The sequence below is a fragment of the Pieris napi genome, chromosome 4 (assembly GCF_905475465.1).
Source record: "Pieris napi chromosome 4, ilPieNapi1.2, whole genome shotgun sequence".
Classification (NCBI taxonomy): Eukaryota; Metazoa; Arthropoda; class Insecta; order Lepidoptera; family Pieridae; genus Pieris; species Pieris napi.
The window spans coordinates 9426293-9445086 of NC_062237.1; the positions used below are offsets into that span (position 1 = coordinate 9426293).

The window sequence follows — 18794 nt, forward strand, 5'->3', positions numbered from 1 at the left end:
TAGAACATTATGTTAGATATATTGTTTTAAGCTTTTATTAACAATATTTGTGAAAGTACTTTAATTTACAACTATTACAATTTATATAAAACAAATAAGTTTTATACAAAGTGTCTTCTGATTTCACCTGCAGGTGAAAAATGTTTTTTTTTAAACAGACAAGAGGCTCTTATGAGAGGCTCCCAACCTTCTTTGATAAATGGACTATTTAACAAAACTACAAAAATAAATTTGTCATTAGATCAGTTAGTTGGGACTTTAGGCTTAGACCCTTAGAATCTTAATTCTAGACAGACTTAATGTTAAGTATGACTCATATGTAAAACCATATTGGATTTTAAACCATACAGGAGTCATACTCGGTGTTAGTAGTACATAGTTTCTACTCTAAAATAGTTTATAAATATCACTTTTAATAAAGCTGCCTGTTGCAATCAGACTGTCCACTGATATGATAGACTTTGAGGATATACATTGCTGCAAGATAATCAAAACAAAAATAAGCTATATATTTTATAATAAGTATACATTTTATTATTTACATAACAATACCAATAATATACAGGAAAGAATGTGAGATCCCTAAACTATGACCGAATCATCACCTGAATTTTAAAACAATGTACAGTACAAAGAAAACAAAAATCGAAAATAGGAACAAATAAAAAATGTAGTAGTTGTGATTTCCCTTGCCAAGATTAAGGACCCTACTCATCGTTTTTCCTAGGAATCCTGAGCTTCTGTCAGCATCATCATCCAGACCACGTAGAATTTTATCCTGATAGCGTACTTCATTTCCGATTTCTATTGACATATGTTTTAGTGTTGAGATTTTTCCACTGAGCTCTTCAGCCATTCGTTCATTTTCATGTTCCAAAACATTCTCAGTTGGAGCCCGTGGAATAGGCTGATACTGGTAACCGTCTCGAGCTCTCCTCATACTGCTGCTTCGACCCGCCGTCTTTAATTATCTTTTTCTCACTTATTTATCCAAATATCGTAAGTATTGTGATGCAATAAAGATTGATGGTTTACACGAACTATACTGGTCAAGGATGTTAGAAGTCACGTATACTATACCTGATTAAAATGTGGTAATAACTTTCTTCTTAATTATAATTGTGACGATTAAACGTAATAAATTTTATTGGGATCGAATCATAATTGTTTTCAAAATTATTTATGGTTTATCTGCCAAATCCACAAAAGATCGTCATCATAAAACCATCAAATGTATATGACAATTGTCAAGACCTCATTTGAGTTAGATCACTGAGTAATGTGTAATAAAGCAGAGTTTTCACTTGTGACTAATAAGATAATGGAGTAACGTTTTCCAAAATCCTAAATCTGCTATCTGTGACGTTCACCTAGTACCTTAGTCAAGATGCCTTAACAGTAGTGTATGTAGAAAGTCGAAGACTAAATTTGTATGGAAATGACAGTTCGTGTCGAAAAGTTTTCATACAAATTTAGTTTTTGACTTTCTACATACACTACTGTTAGGGCATCTTGACTAAGGCCCCTAGTCTTTTTTTCATTTATATTTAGTTTATTCACTGTAAAATACTGTACATATGATTCGATCCAGACTGAGTATGCTCACTCACTTTAAATGTAGAGCAGGATTTTATCCTCGATCCAATATTGAACGAGATGATGTTCCTGATAATAAAGTGTCATGGGACACTGAATTCAAAAAATACAATCCTCCTACTTACACTTCACCGACTACTAAAGGAAAACCTTGGGCTGATCCTGATATAGGTGGTAGTTTTTACGAGATTAAATATAATTTCCTATTTCCTAATATGTGAAAATTTTACTAAATTTGTAGCAAAACCTGACTTTAAGCCTAAATGGAATAACTTAGATGGACATGTAAACCGTATGAGTCATACCGGGAATTATAAAATTTTAAATGGCTTTCCCTTAAATCCTGTTGGACGTACCGGAATAACAGGTAGAGGCGTGTTAGGAAGATGGGGGCCAAATCATGCTGCTGATCCAGTTGTAACAAGGTGGAAACCAGACCAAAGTAATAGGTAATTACTCTCCCATTACTTGGTACCTATTGAATGAAAATAGGAATCTCTATGGTCAGCCAGTTTTGTTATACAGGCAGATTCTTCAATTCATAGCCATTAAACGGAGTGACACTGGAGAATGGGCTCTTCCTGGTGGAATGGTTGATCCTGGAGAGAAAGTTGCAGCTGCCGCTATTAGAGAATTTCAAGAAGAAGCATTAAATACTTTAGAAGCTTCTGAAGGTAATTTAACAAAGTTTTATAAAAATATTTGTCTAACATTTTCTTGCATTTAAAGTACAAAATAATTAGGTGTAATGACAAGGAGAGCAAGGGCTTAGTTCTCACAAGTATTCATATCCATAACTTACTACCAAAACCATAAAGAAACAAATTAAAATGGTCAAGTGCGAGGCTGGTAAATATTTTATCAAAACTAAGACACCTAAATATAGGAAACCTTAATTGATCAGTTCAGGTATACAAATATAACTTACCATAAATTTAATTACAATTTAAGTAATATAAGTATAATATATGCTTAAGTTTTACATATTATTTTAGCTGAAAAGGAAAGTTTGAAAGAGAAATTTAAGAACTTCTTCAGTGGTGGCATTGAAATATATAGTGGATATGTTGATGATCCTCGCAATACTGACAATGCTTGGATGGAAACTGTTGCATTCAATTTCCATGATAATGATGGTTCCATTGTTGGAGAATTACAACTAAATGCAGGAGATGATGCAGTAGGAGTTTGTTGGGTAGACATAACATCTGATTTAAAATTGTATGCAAGCCATAAAGATATTGTTGATTCTGTATTAGCTAGGCATATTACATCTAACTGAAAAGAAATAAAAAACTCTTAATCCTCATAGTTTATTAATGAATAATATATATTCCATAGCATCTTAAAACTATTTTAGCCTGTTACACAATATTATGCAGTATTTATATTTTTGAGTTATAGTTATCCATATTTATAATATATCATTTTAAGGCTTCAAGACTAATCTCTTTGAACAACAAGATACAAATATTCCTAACAACATTATTTTAAATGCTAAACCTCAACTTTTTCTTAAAAAAGTAGAAATAATTGGTCCCATGCATTTTTATACTACATGTTGTAATGCTTTGTAGTTATAAGAAAGATTTTTTGCACTTAATAAATGCATTATTACAGACAGCACATACTGGAAATTTATCAAGAAGTATTAATATTGCAAAAAACTGACTAGCCGATACCTTAAAAAAGCATGTTTTACCAAGTTTTAATCAGACCCCTATATAAAATTAATTTGCCTCTATCTTAAAAACAAAATGGCAGCCTATGAGATATTTAAATACAAAATTTTAATTGCTTGAAAATGGTTAAACTTAAAAAATATTTTTAACAAATTTAACAATATTCACACCAACTATCACAGCACCAAAACATTGTTATATAATTAATAGTGAAATAAAACGCAAAATACATATGTATTTTAATAAAATTGTGCTAAAGCTACACCTTAAAAACGTATAAAAATTCGAGATAATTTTCGATGACATTTAGGCGTCCATAGAGGGCAACGAAAGTGTTCTGTACGCACGATAGCAGTTTACGTCATTCATAAGACGAAGAATGTTCTGTGTGAATGTCGGCAGATCCTGTACACAATATTTAAAGTTCACAGTTATTTGAAGTACCATAACTATTTTAAGTAGCTGTTCAGCCAACCACAAACACATACATTTACATTTATAAAAAAATATTAATCTATCAAATTGTTACTCTTAAAAGGCATGTCGTTACTAAGGCAGCATTACTAAGAATTTAGACTATTTTAAACTCTCAAATTGCAAAAAAAAGTTGCTGACGTGAGTAGAAAATATGTATTTGATCAACGTAATAACATGACCGCGTCTTGGAGTTTGAGACAAAATCTATTTTCGACAGGCGTGACCCACTAACGCCATAACAAGTTCGTTTAGGGTTAGTTGCCCACACCTGTCGAAAAGTAATTTTGTCTTAAGCCCTTTGATGCTGTTAACCAATCACAATCGACTTGAACGCGCCGTCGTCCCTTCTACGTTTTACGTTCTCCAAGGCTTGGCTCCTGTACACATAGTGTATGGTTTTTCGCTGATATTGATGAATAGCTTATATATGCAAAATATAGTAAATTATTACCGTATCTGGTGGGAAGTCTGCTAGATGTTGTACGTGTTCTGTTGCCAGATCCGGCAGCGAGGCAAGAAAGTGAGGAAGAAAGCCCGTCCGAAATGTCGGGAAGTCAACTGTGGCCATTGCGTGTGCGCATGCTAATACTTCGTCTCGAAGTAACGCACGCGCTCCGCCTTCACAAACACCACTCAGTAGTACTGACAAAAACTCGCCCATGAATTCTGAACGGAATATCGCCTAGAAAAATTAAATTAATAAGTAATTTTTGCGAATACACTTTTATTTTAACTGCCTTAAAAAAGGTAATTAGTTTGACATGTACGTATGTTATTATGTACAATATTTCTAATATATTGAATAATATGCAAAACACAACACACGTGGTGTTCGTAAGTTTGATTCTTTGTCCGGAATTTCGCTGAAACTAATACATATTAAGATATAGATTCTTTTACTCTCAATTTTTAATTCCATAGAATTCTGACAACTATCATGTTTGACATGTCAGAGATTACAAACCTTTTTGGCCGAGCACATTTTTCAATTTCAATACGAGTCTGAACATTTAAGTCTATACATACATTTTATTTGTTAGTGCATGTATATATTTTATTAAGTGCGGTGCTCACATTAAAAGTGGTTTTACGGCGAGTGATAATTGCGTTCCTTTTTATCACAAACAGTAAAAAACGCACAAGTAAAGATAACATTTTTTTTAAAAAGGTTTACTAAACCTGGAATTAGTAGGCTCACTGCCAGCGAAAAAATAAAATAAAGTAATTAAAGTTAACCCGATATATTGTTCGTGATATTGAAAAAATTGTTATTTTTGTATTAGATCACTTGAGTACGTAAATATTAAGATTTACCTTTTTGTAGGTAAAACATAAAAAATACGTAGCATTTTTTTGCCCTAAAATGGGTCAAATTTGTCCCTTTTCGGTGGAGAACTTTGTTAGTAGCAACACTTATGAAATGTCAGAATTCTACGGAATGAAAAATCAGACTATAAATATCAGGTAATAACTAAGGGAACATTTAAAGTTTAACCATTTCATTACAAATTGGTCCAGCAGTTTTGAGATATCAGTATGTAGTAAAGGTACGCATTTTGAACTTACGTACCTTTACTAACATTACTTACCTAGTAGTAACACTGTGTAATTGAATTCTGACGATTATTGAATAAATCATTGCTTTCATAATAACAGGCTAGTTAATACACGCATTAAGTAGTACTTGGTGCATAAAAATATAAAGTGGAGTTTGAAGTTATTAATACTGTACGAGCCAAGCTGAACATTTTGCTCACTCAGGCTTTCTTAGTTTTATAAGCGTGGTATTACCTAGTATTATTACCTAAATTGTCGGAATTACGCCCCCCAGAGTATAGCGAGACGCAGGCACTCTTTTCAGCATTAAAAGCAAAACATTTCCTAGCGTTAATAGCAATTTTCTTCTTCTTCTTCTTCCTATTATATAAATCTATTCTAAAGTTGTGGGAGCGTTCAAGTATTACGTCACGCAATATTTGGAGATTATTGACCCCATGGTCCCCATGTAACGCGCTGTAACGTTTTTCTGTACCCAAGTAAAGTAAAACGTTTCGTGACCACCTAGTGACTCTTTCTACCTAAAAGTTACCATTATGTGGTGTAAAGTACTGGAAAGCCGAAAATAATATTAACAATTACGCGTGATTCAATCCCCGCCCCGTATCGCAACTATTTACAAAAGGACCTCCCCCCCCAAATTCGTTACATAATACTTGAACGCTCCCTGTACGTAAGTGATTAATATAGAGTGAAAATATGATCTTCTATTTAAACCACCCCACTGACCCAGGTACCGTATAAATACCTTATGATACAGTTTCCACTTAGTATCTAATAGATCAAGGGTCCGTAGCGTATGTCGTAGTAGTTCTATATCTGACAAGAGCAATGCGCGTCCAAAGGCCGTGAGCGCGCCACGGAACTCCGTTAACCTTCTCTCACTTTCCTCCGCTTCGCATTTGGAAGGGAAGAAATACCGCCAACGATATATTAGCACACTGAAATTAATACAAAATAAATCTATTTTAATTAAAACCACCCATACCTAGGTCATAAGTTCAATCCCCGGATGTGCACCAATGGACTTTTATTGTGCGAACACTCGTTCGTACGGTGAAAGAAAATATCGTAAGGAAAACAAAGGCGTGTGTCAGCCGTAGAAAGCTGATAGACTTTTAGAAAAAACGAATAATCAGGAAACACATACGAAAATGTGAGGTCCAACTAATGATTGTAACATTTTACATTACTCATTTAAAAAAATGTATAACCACCTTTTGTGACTTTGTGGTAACGCACTTGGCGTAAAATAAAAAAAATATGTTTATTATGGAACATAAGATACATGTATCACTTATTCGACGTCATTAAATTTGAATTAGTAGGCATCCCTACTCATCGGCAAAGAAGACAGAGGGTGTAGGCCGAGAGAAAAATCCGGCGTAAAAAACTCTCAGGACTCTTTTAAAATGTAGTACAGGCAGTACTACAGTAGTATAGGATGTTCTGAAGTTGAATAAATTTCTTATTATATTGAAGTATGAATAATTGTTAAAATAATACACAATTTTAAAACTACTGAATTTTATAAGCTATGAGTAATTTAAACCTAATAAACAAGTTGTTTAAATTTCTGATTTGAATTATGTAAATAAATAATACCTGGCAAGAGCCCTGTGAGCGGCGCGTACAAGTTCCGGCGCGTGCAACGTAGCACGAGGCAGCACGTGCGAGTGAAGAAGATCGAGCACGCCACGCACGCGCACGCCGTTGCCACCGGCCTCTACGCCAAGCCGCACGCATTCCACCAGCCGCTCCAAGCTACCTTCGTTGTCACCAGATTCTCTAAACCACATTAATAAAATATTATTACCTTTTATGACAACACAAAAGCATAAATATTAGAATCGCTCTTATAGATTTTTCTTTCTATATTAGAGACAAACTCTTACTCGGATGTCTTAGTTTGAGCCACTTTGCGCTAAGTATCACCTGTATGTCAAAAGCATTTTGGATATACAGGAGACAAAATGAGCGCTAATTCTCAATTCAATCGAACTTAAATCTAGTTTCAAGAGCTGTCAAAAAAATCTGTATGAAAAAATCCCAATTTGACAGCAGTCGAGACTCGAGACGAGACTGACTTGAGATACAAAGAATACTGATAATTGAATATTGAATCACACCCCTAGTCCCAAATATAGCAAAAATAAAGAAAAATATGGGAACTGACGCAGAAATAAAGCACCACTTTGGGTAATCAGATATATGTATATTGTATATATATATATTTATATATAAATGTTGTTGGTTTGTGTGTAAAATTTTAGCAATCTGCATCAAGGATTTTTTTAATCTATTTTTTAAATTATTTTTCTTATACGAAATGTTTTCTTTGTTTTGTTTCTCATTTCTTAACCATTCTATCACAATGCGCCAAAGCGAAGCGTGGCAGGGAACAGCTAGTAACTTAATATATTTTTTTGTAAAGGTTATACAGGATGAGTAGGTATTAATTATAATTTTATATTACTTCTATGGCTTAGGTATTTGGTACATATCGCGTACAACAGGTTCCATTAGTAATAAAAAATTGTTTCAAAGCATGCCATAAAAAATAATATCCTCTCCATGCATATGCTAAAAAAATTAGGAATTATAAAAAACTTACTTTTGCGCAACTTGCAAGAACAATTCAATAGCGGTGTAAGAGAAGGGGCCAAGTTGTGGCAATAGGGCTGTGAACAATGCGAGGAAGAACGCCGTAATTTCCGATTCAGCAGCCGACCAACTCGGCTCACATAACATACGGAGAGCACTTTCCGCAGCCCAACACATGCTTTCCGCTATTATCTAGAAACGAAGTTTATTCATACATTTCTGCTAATACAAGTTGAGACCTTTCAAAAATTCAAAATTTAAAATCATTTATTCATATAGGTAACACAATGTCGGTTCACTCATGAACGTCAAAAAAAAAAATATATATATATATATTTTATAAATATATGAATTATATTTATATATATGAATATATATATATATTTTATAAATATATATATGAATATATGAAATGCGTATATATATATATATATATGAAATGCGTCTAATTTTACATTTACTGCCAGTTCTCAAAACGGAACAGAAGAACCGGCAATAAACTCTCCGCCACTCTTTTTTTCGCTAAGTATGACTATTGAATGTCAAAAAGTGTTATAGAAATATAGAGTTCGCGACTGGACTCTCCCCGAGTCGATTACGTCAATGTAAAATTACAAAATATATTAAATTATTTGAATTAGCAGTATGTCAAAAGTAGGAAACAAAAATATTTATTATTTGATCTACTACGTTTTTAAAAATATATATATGAAAATAAATAAATATATTATTCGATAACTAGTTGGCACAGAGCATTCCAACCAAGATAAAGATAATATGTGAGAGCCTCATAATCATTCACGGGGTTTTTCATAACTATTACTGAAATTCTTTAAATTACCGGCAAACTTTACTTTACTTAAAGTAACACGTAATTTAAGTAAAATAAGAAAAAAGGAAAATATTACTGATTCATACACTATATAGATACAAAAAGACAATAACAAGAAAAACCTTTTTAGAATTAGTTGGCGCATCAGCGAACGCGTGCAGCAATTCAGTAAGCGGAGGCAACGCAACCTTAGGCCCTGCGGTTGTTAGAGCCCCGGCCCACGACGAAATCAGAGCCCTTGCCGCGTCACCACCCGCTCCCACACCACTGGGGCCTCTAGATAAGGCCATTGCCACTAGAGCCTCACGCACTACACCGGCCGTCTACGTATACAAGATATTTTAGATACAAAAATATTATAGTTCTTTTATAAGAGTTCATTCGTAGAATAGAGTTAATTTTATGATTTAAATACAAAAGACTATAAGTATAAATCGGGTTCTGATAAAGAGAGTTATTATTAATAATTTAAAGTGTCTTTAAAACAATATAATGCCCGAGGTCAATTATAGAAAAGCAAAGAAAATTGGAAAATCATCACTCTTACAAGACGCCATATTAAGTAAAATCATAAAATAAATTATTTTAAAATCGAAGGAAAATTACATATTAATATAGTTACCAACTAATAAAAAATAATTACCTTTGGTTCTAGATAGTGTAAAGATCTCTCTGCATGATGATAAAGATCTCCACACAATGTAATAGGATCTCTTGAAAACTTCACATTCTTTGATAAACTTAGCAGGAGATGAGCTGCCGCGTGACACAATAATGGCGGTTCCTGGATATTAAATAAGAGTTGAAAAAATACTATTAAAATATAAAATTTAGGGACCAACTAATGATACTCTGTAACGCGCTAACGAAGTTATTTCGATCGCTTAGATTCTAAGCCTTAGAAATTCTTCAATGAGGCCTTCGAGAAAGACTGGTCGAGGAACCCCTCTTTATGTTTCCTTCCTTCCTCCACAGAAACTCGTTGCAGAAGGGACGTTTTTGAAATAGTAGTTTATGATACGGTTTGTAAAACATTATGATACGGGGTGGGGATTCAATTACGCGTTATTGTTAATATTATTTTCGACTTACACCACATAATAGTAACTTTTACGTATAAAGTGTCACTAGGTGGTCACGAAACGTTAAAACGATAGTATTGTAAACTATTGGGTACAGAAAAACGTTACGGCGCGTTACATGGGGGGGAGGGTGTCAATAATCACCAAAAATTGCGTGACGTAATACTTGAACGCTCCCTTATACACTTTACGTAGAAAGGTATAAAAGATTATAAACTGAAAGTTGCGTGTTTATGATATTATTTTATATATTTACCGGCACTTCATGTGGTATGAGAAAAGGCACGGCAACGGCGAACAGTCCCTCCATTGTATGTAAGGGCACGTTGCATTCACTCGCGTAGCAGCACCACGCACCCATACAGGCGAACATCTCTGCGTGACTGTACATAAACGTTACTATTGTTAATAATAAAAACATAATAGGATATTTTATTATGATTAATAGAAACTTGAAAAGAATTTTAGTATTAAATTCGTACGACACATTAAATAAGAAACAATAATTGGGTAGAACGAGCAGGACACGATTGACCGAGGTCGTATGTTCGAACCCCAACGTGCACGAAACGATCTTTTTAGCAAATACTTGCTAAAATAGCGATAGGAAACATTATAAGAAAACTAGAACTTAACGAAAACCAAAGGCACACTAAGCTCATCTAAGGGGCCGTTCAAGTATTACGTAAGCTGTATTTTATCTATATTAAGTATTACTGCATTTTATCTCCACCCTCTTCCTCTTGTCAGCAAAAGTAAGCAAAGCTCGCAAAAATAATAGTACATAAACGTATTTTTTGTAGGAATCCACGAAAATGCATTTCGTTTTCAAGCATAGACAATGTGTGGGAATATTTGTAAAAAATCAATTTTATTATTGTTGACGTAATCACCAAATAATCTCCCCGAAAGTGCTACTAAAACTTGAACGGCCTCTAAAAGAAAACAGCTTAAATATGTGAGGCAGGGGTTACAACCCATGTTTTAATTATAAAGAGAACAAAAAAAATTAAGTTCACGTCCCAATAAAATGTGCAATGTAACTGTATTGTTATGACTTAAGTAACTATAACATTTCTTCTTAAACGTGAATTTATTACATTATTTACATAAGCAATCGAGTGGTCATTAGCAAGCGTTGTCAGAAACCTAATATATAAAATTGTCGTGTCACAATGTTCGTTCCTATACTCCTCCGAAACAACTCGACCGAATCTTACGAAATTTTTTATGCATATTCAGTAAGTCCGAGAATCGGCTACTATCTATCTTTCAAACCCCTAAGTGATAAGGGGTGTCCCCTCAAAAAACTTTTTTTTTACATTTTTTTTTGTCAACGATCAACCACTATTTTTTTATTATTGTAGATAGTTATTTTAATTGAACTAAAAAATGTTTCCTAGACATCATATACATGGCAAAACAACGTTTGTAGGGTCAACTAGTAATTTAATAAAATTCGCGTTTTTATCCATTACATTACAACTTAAATGTGAAACACTTGTTTTAACCAAGGAGCAGTTCATCGAAGTTCTAAATTGTGATGTGGTTACTAACAGAGTAACGTGTGCGTGCGCGTGCGGTGCGGTCTGATGCGGTCTCGTGAGTGCGGCGGCGGACAACGCGTGCGCACACCGTTCCACTAGCGCGGCACCCGCTGCGCCGCGAGCTGCGTTAGCACCCCCCTCGCTTTCGGCATCTATACAACAACAATATACAAATTGTAAGTCTTTAGAAAAATTTAATAGACCAAAGTGTTGAACACTGTGCTGTCTAAAGTATTCGTTTTTTAAAGTTACTTTACATAGTAGACTTGGGATTGGTACAGATATATCTGAACGTACAGATTGTAATTGATCTAGAACATTATATATAATAGTTTTTTTAGGAATAGGCTAACCTAACCTATAATATTTTCATGGTAAAAACGTTAGGAATACTTAGTTGATGTAGGTAATTCATATATCTTAATATATATATATTACGTGTCACGTTGTTTGTCCGCTATGGACTCCTAAACTACCGAACCGATTTTAATCAAATTTGCACACCGTGTGCAGTGTGATCTAACTAAAAAGATAGGATAGCTTACATCTCAATTATCAAATATTTGATAGTCACAATTCTAACAAATGACGCTGTATTGAAAGTACCAACGTTTCACATAAGCTACAATTTAATGGCATAACCACCAATAAAGCACGGTGGTCCCCATGACTGGTGTTTTCCTACCGTTTCCCTTGAATAGTTTACTACCATGTAATATAACAAAAACCTTAGCCACAGCAACGCTTGGCCGGTCTGCTAGTATGATATATGAATTACCTACGCCTTAAATAGGCGTCTCTTTTGTTTGCACTTTAAATAAATAAAATATTAAGTTTTACTCAATTACTATGTGAGAAGTGATATAATTACATAGGCTAAAGTTGTCAATTGAATTGATCACTTAAAGCCAATATTACTAAATATTTGACCAAATCTATTCTCTTTTTCCCCTATCTGTGTAGACGTTTCTACCGCCATTAAACATTTTGACGTGATAACGTCTTTAAAATCGTTTTAGTCGGGTGACATGTTCAGAAACTTGTGTCACACCAAAACCTCACGAGCGCGATCGCAGGTATAACGAGAGAGAGACGGACCGATCTCCCGTCTCATCTCGAGCGCTGCCAGTCATTCCGTGAATGTATGAAGAAAAATGTATATCATAGTCGAATAAGTAAACTTGTCATTTTACACCCGAAATTTATCATCAAAAGTGTGAATAAAACGATAGATGTAATTTAAAATTTGAAAAAAATGTTATCTTCATTAATTCCTTACTTCCCAAAAACTTATATCACCAATAAGACGTTATCACGTAAACATCTCGATCGTAAACCTACTTTACAAACAACCAATATTTTTTCACATAATGCTTTTGCTCACCATTCAACAGGGCCGGTGCCAACCTTCCCAGTAACCTTGTGAGAGTAGCCAAGTCCAGAAGTGCCGCTAGCATTCGATCTGCGTCGGGCGCGTTTCCCGCGACCGCAGCCCCCGCGCCACGTCCTACTAGACGTGCGTGTACGCCTGCTAAGCCTTGCCAACGCTCCATCTATAATGCGTGTAATACATACTTATTATAAGAAAACCTTTTTTCAGTTCCGTCTTTAACAATACGCAAAAACATTAAACATAAACAGGCACATAAACATTTAGTTACTTAAAACAAATATAAAAACACATTAAAACAAAAATAATAATAATGCAAGGCAAAAAACAACCGTTTTTGTTTCATGTGGAATTTTTATAACCTAAGTTTATCAAAATGAAATGCTTACCACAGCTGTGAACACTTCCAACGAAGCTAAATCGGCCACTCGAGCAATGCATTCGATGCAGTGTTTTAAAAATGTCTGCCATTCAGTTTCACCCTGCAAGAGAAATTTCATGTCCAACATTAGTGCAGTTATCTTAAATATAAATGAAATAGTTCCAAAACTCATAAAAATTTTATTATTTAAGTTTTACTAAGTCTCTGTGCAATTTTATTTTGATTAAAAAAACCTGTATAATGTAAATAAAAATACATTCTTAGACCAGCTCATTCCCAATTTCGAATATGATCTAGAAATAATTTTTTTACGACATAACAAAAAAGTTTGATTAAAAACGATTAATAAGCCGGCGCTACACCTCGCACTCCATTAATGGGACAGCTCCGCGAAGACACCGTATTGTAAAAACTTATTGGATCTAAATCGAAAAAATCATATATAGGTCTTACATCGTCATCACAAACGTCATTGTCGAGGTGCTGTAATTGCGCTTTATTATGCTGGAACTGTATCTTGTTTAGAATACCGATTACAAGCGCCTGAAGAGCCTCCCAATACCTGTGATATTAAAGTTAGAATATGTAGATTCGATCTCCGTCAAAGCAACAATTTTGAAGTTGCGCTTAATGGGTTTTTGTTAAGGTGTTCTTTATAAAACACAATTCGTAGTATTTAGCGCTGAAATCGTGAATCAGATCCAATAAAAAACTAGCCTTCTTTCCGTTTTTCTGGAAGCAGCGCCATTTTAAATTCCTAGTTTTAACAGTATTTTTAATAACAAAAATAAAAATTACTTTTATGAGATGTCGGTGTATCGCATCATTAGGTATTATTCATCATAGTATGGAACAGCTGCGTGAGCCATTGAAATTTCATTTGAACATTGACACAATGTGTTCTTGTAACTTTAAGAAAATTGTCGAGAACTTAGACCTATTTATATTTATTTGGGATAGTTTTTTTATAAATATTTATTCAGCGAATATATACAAAATATATTGTTGCTAATTTACGGCGTATCAGTGTTATGACGAAGCAATATACTCACTTGGCAGTATCTTCAGGTTTTAACACATCAATAAATTGTAGCCATATATCCAAACAGCTTATAAACGTTTCACACGTCGGCACCTGTAAAGGAAGTTAATCGAAGGTACAATATTATATTTAAACAAGCTTTACTTAATGTATTGCTTAAACATTAAAAAAAAAAAGATGTTTTTACTAGTTTTTTCGTAAACAAATCTGTAGTGACATGAAAAACAAATAGATACAAACATGCCTATTTCAAATTCTCTAAATCGACAAAAGCAAAATCACTAGAAATTTGGACAATTTTAAAGTCAAAATCGACATAATTATTGAAGCATTTATTGTTTCAGTAATTTGTAAAATGTATCTCAAGAAATCAAAAGTGATTTTCCCGGAGAGAATCGAATGCATTCTTAGTACGCTTTAATACAAACCTGGAATGTAAACTGGAACAAATATGACAAGAACTCTATAGCGTCAAATTCGGGTTCCGCTTCAAGTCTTTTGAAATGCAACGAGACAAATAACTTTAAGAATTCCGATAACTTATTTAAATACCTGAAATGAACAAACATTTAATTATTTATTGAAATACTTACAATAGATTGAGATCTTTTTACTAAAGAATATCCTACTATATCGTTAAACAAAAAAACTGATTCAAAATACTGTATCCTGTTTGAAGTTGGTCAAAAGACATGACATATTTCTAGCAACAAAAATTTAAATGTGACTCGAGGCCCGTGACCTAACTAGGGTGCTACAGATAATTTGGTGTATGTTGTATTTCTCTTTTAGGCCGCCGAGAAGCGAAAATATGATATAAGCTTCTATAGTTATACCATGAGTTAATACATATACATATGTATACAATACTCATGGTTTAATACTTGAACAAACTAGTTAAAATATTTCTTTATTAACGCGTATTACACTCCGAAAATATCCAGTTATCATATCTCTATTCTATTTCAAAATTGCAATTATTTTTAACCCGCGAACATGGTTGCTATATGAAGGAGAAGTTATTTTTATAAGTTTAAATTTTATCATCAATGAAAATAAAAACTTCAAAATATTGTAGAATACATTTAGTAGGTATACTTTATTTCTACGAATATGCCTTACTCGTGATGCGTTCTCTGCATGTTGTGTGGATTGTGCGTGAGATGACGCAACAGGCGTAACGCGCAGTGATGTAAACGCAAAGCAGTTGCCGCGGAAGATGGTGGCGCGTATCGTCTGTACAGCAACTCACACACCCCACCCAGGCCCGCTAACGCTGCCTCTACGCTCTTTAAAAACATTGTAGATTATATCTAATTATAGTTACAAAAAAACATACACATTACACACGTTGCATCATATAGCTATAGTAAGACTTTAATTATAAGGGTCGATGAGGAACGAGAACCTTCGTGGAATTTGAGGTCGCAACACTCCTAAGTTACAGTGACAGTTACGTCATTATAGTTCGTCATTAATCATCTTGATAATTAATATAAAAAAATACATTAAATTAGTTTGCATAACCGCAACGCCAGTTCTCTTTCAGACTCCACTATATGTTCTACAAATGCATTACACACGAACGATAATTGTTTTTATTATCTACATTTGCGACAACAAAAGATATTAAAAAATTAAGAAAACGGAATTATTTTTAAGAAATATCTCCAATTCAAAAACACATTGAGGTGTAGGTTTTACAGGTGAAGTTAAGTTGATGTAATATAGTTTCCAAGTTCATATTATCTTCCCAGATATTGAAAACATGCTTAACAATAAATTAAATTAATTCATAAATTAAATTTGGAAATATACCTGAGACTGGGTGGCTGTACTTCCCCAGTAGAAAACAGTTGTGACTAGAGATGGTGGGACATGAGATGACAGCGGAAGCCAAGAGAATAAATGCTGTAATGTAGTGAGACATTTAACTACTATCTCCATGTTCATGTTCCTGGAAGCAAAGAAATAAAATTATAATTTTTTTAAAGTGTAAAAGTAAAAACAGATACAGCGCAGCTGTTTCCATTCATATTTTACTTTATAGAAGTTATCCATGCCTTTCTTTTTTTTCCATAGATCAAACTGGGTTCCAAAAGAGATCAAAGTGCACATTACAATTATTCTAATGCACAAAATATATTTTTGTAAATTAACAAATTATACTAAGACATAGTCAAATCTCCTTTGATAAAATATATAAATGCACATACTTTTCATTTGATTGTACATCATGGGCATTAGCAAGTAAATCTGGTAGAGCTGAAGTCTGTGGCATGCCAGAAGTTGGGGAAGGAGGTGGATTAGACTGACCTTCCTTTTCAGCATTTTTTTCCAGAATATCTAGAACAATGGTAATATAATTAGAACTACAAACTGTTTAAAAAAATATATGCATTATACTTTTACTTATTGCTTATTATCTTTCCACTCTATATTTTATTCTAATACCTTTTGCATGAAATAGAATGCATCTTACTGTTAAGAGCTGCAAGCATTTGTGGCATTCCCTTAAGCATTAACCTCTCCAATTGACTTCGCCGTGCAGAAGGGAGTAATACACCGGTATCTCTAGCAGCACCTAATTCTTCACTAGCTGTTTGGGCCAACACCAAACCGACTATACATCTTTGGCCATCATATTTTAGAAGCTGTCAATAGAAAAACTTATTACAAGTTGTATGTTAAAGACCAAACTAAAGAGAAAGTCTAACAATATCCTACACAGACCGACTAAGGGTAAGATGCCTATATGTCAGAAACATATTGGATTTTAACATACAGTAGTCATATTTAATTATCTTGACCTGAATTAATAGGCAACATTGAATACATAGAATGCTAAAATATTTCTTGAATACCTCCACAATGTTGTTGAAAAAGTCTGGATAAAGATGCGGCCAATCATTCCTGGCTATAGCAACAATTAGGGCAGCTAATTTATTTCGTATATAGTACAACATCTTGTCATGTTTAGCTGTCAGTTCATACAACAATGTCATTCTAATTTCAACTTTCTCATCATCACTTAAATAATACCACTGTCTGTTGATAATGTTCTGAAAGTATATAAAAATTGATTTTATTTTGTTAAGTTAACCTCGACAATAATGTTCAAATTTATTGTACTATAGTGTCTAAACAGAAGAGTTTAGATCTTTCTGTTTCTAATCAGGTTGACTTTTCACGGGCTAGTTTGCATTTTACTTAAATCAATTCCATGGTAAATTTTAATACAAAGATTAATATCAACAAAGTGTTTGATAGAATAGTTTAGGTTTCAGATGTGTTTCACTTTGCTGTGTTTAGCTTACCTCAAGAGTAGTTAATATTAGCATAAGCACATATTGGTTCTGAGATTTTTGCAAAAATAACAAACAATGTTTCCATGATTCTCTATTATTAAAAAAACTTTCAAGCATCAACTCAATTTCTCTTTTTCTAAAATTATTTGTAGTAGGTGCATTAAACTCTAACATAACCATTTCCAAGGAGGCAAGGGCCTCTGTACTTTCAAAATTACTCTGAAATAAAAATTGTTACACTAAATATTATTATAGAATTTTAAGTCTTAAAAGCTTGAACATTTTTAAGTATTTAGCATCGAGTAAAAAAATTAAAATATGAATCAGAACCTTACCATGATTATTTCTGTATTTTCATATATTTTTTCGCTTCATAACAATTAGAATTTTACAATTACCAGGTATTGTTAGGTTGTATGATAGAATTATTGAAACGTAATGATAAATTATAGGTATATAACTTTAAGTTATAAGGGTTTCAGTTTCATGCCATTATTCGTAAATCGAAAAGAGACCCTCCCAAAATTACATTCCGTCTTTAGTTTATAATTTAATTATTGTGATTATATTATTATTATCTCTTCGCTATCACTCACAGATTAGATATTAGTATATAGTATACTTGTCAGTTATCACTTTCGTTATCGGTTGGACTATTTTAACAGAAAATAAGTATTCTGTGGTTCACATTGACCTACGCCTTAGCAAATATTCAAAGGACATTGGGCTATTCACTATTGTATACAGGGGCCTTAGTCAAGCTGCCTTAACAATAGTGTATGTAGAAAGTTGAAAACTAAATTTGTATGGAAATGACACTTCGCAATTCGCATCGAAAAGTTTTCATACAAATTTAGTTTAACTATTTATAATATTCCAAGATGAGATTAATTCGCAACTGTAAATGAAATAAAGCTCTTATTTCAGAAAATCATACCACTCGGAAGAAACTAAATAACATTATTATAATCACAAATGATAATAAAGTCTAATAATTGAATTTCTTAATTACTTTGGTCGATTACATAAATTAGATGAAAAATATATTCAAAAGTGGAAATTTTTGGAAATATTCATTGGCTTAAGTACGTCCGTCACATCATATAACGTATATATGACTTACGTTTGCAAAATATAATGTGAAGAACAAGTATGCTTTGGATAAAAGCAGCAGAATCTAAGAACAAAAACTAGCATTGAAACCATGCTAAAATAAGGGATATGTTGGTCCTTTACCTTCTAATGTCAACTTAATGAATAAAAAAATTATTGAAATTATGTTTGGCTTATTATAT

At 33.2% G+C, this 18794-nt stretch overlaps 3 protein-coding genes across 3 annotated transcripts; 1 reads left to right on the forward strand and 2 right to left on the reverse strand.

Moving 5' to 3' along the window:
- Positions 1–500: 500 nt before the first annotated feature.
- LOC125048805 (BET1 homolog) lies at positions 501–1275 on the reverse strand. Its single transcript, XM_047647713.1, has one exon. The coding sequence runs from the start codon at positions 938–940 to the stop codon at positions 602–604; it is 339 nt and encodes a 112-aa protein (XP_047503669.1). The 5' UTR covers positions 941–1275; the 3' UTR covers positions 501–601.
- Positions 1276–1534: 259 nt separating this feature from the next.
- Positions 1535–2905, forward strand: LOC125048559 (ADP-ribose pyrophosphatase, mitochondrial). Its single transcript, XM_047647278.1, has 4 exons — positions 1535–1767; positions 1838–2045; positions 2122–2270; positions 2592–2905. Exons 1-4 carry the CDS (start codon positions 1578–1580, stop codon positions 2876–2878), a joined length of 834 nt encoding a protein of 277 aa, XP_047503234.1. The 5' UTR covers positions 1535–1577; the 3' UTR covers positions 2879–2905.
- A 600-nt stretch (positions 2906–3505) lies between these two features.
- Positions 3506–18212, reverse strand: LOC125048557 (exportin-6). Its single transcript, XM_047647276.1, has 21 exons — positions 17835–18212; positions 17509–17718; positions 17056–17253; positions 16674–16845; positions 16408–16537; positions 16010–16148; positions 15314–15480; positions 14620–14743; positions 14202–14284; positions 13603–13711; positions 13157–13249; positions 12762–12930; positions 11388–11529; positions 10087–10213; positions 9392–9532; positions 8871–9071; positions 7927–8108; positions 6918–7100; positions 6061–6253; positions 4207–4437; positions 3506–3683 (listed from the first exon to the last, which is right to left on the reverse strand). The coding sequence occupies exons 1-21, from the start codon at positions 17835–17837 to the stop codon at positions 3585–3587; spliced, it is 3096 nt and encodes a 1031-aa protein (XP_047503232.1). The 5' UTR covers positions 17838–18212; the 3' UTR covers positions 3506–3584.
- Between the last annotated feature and the right edge of the window lie 582 nt (positions 18213–18794).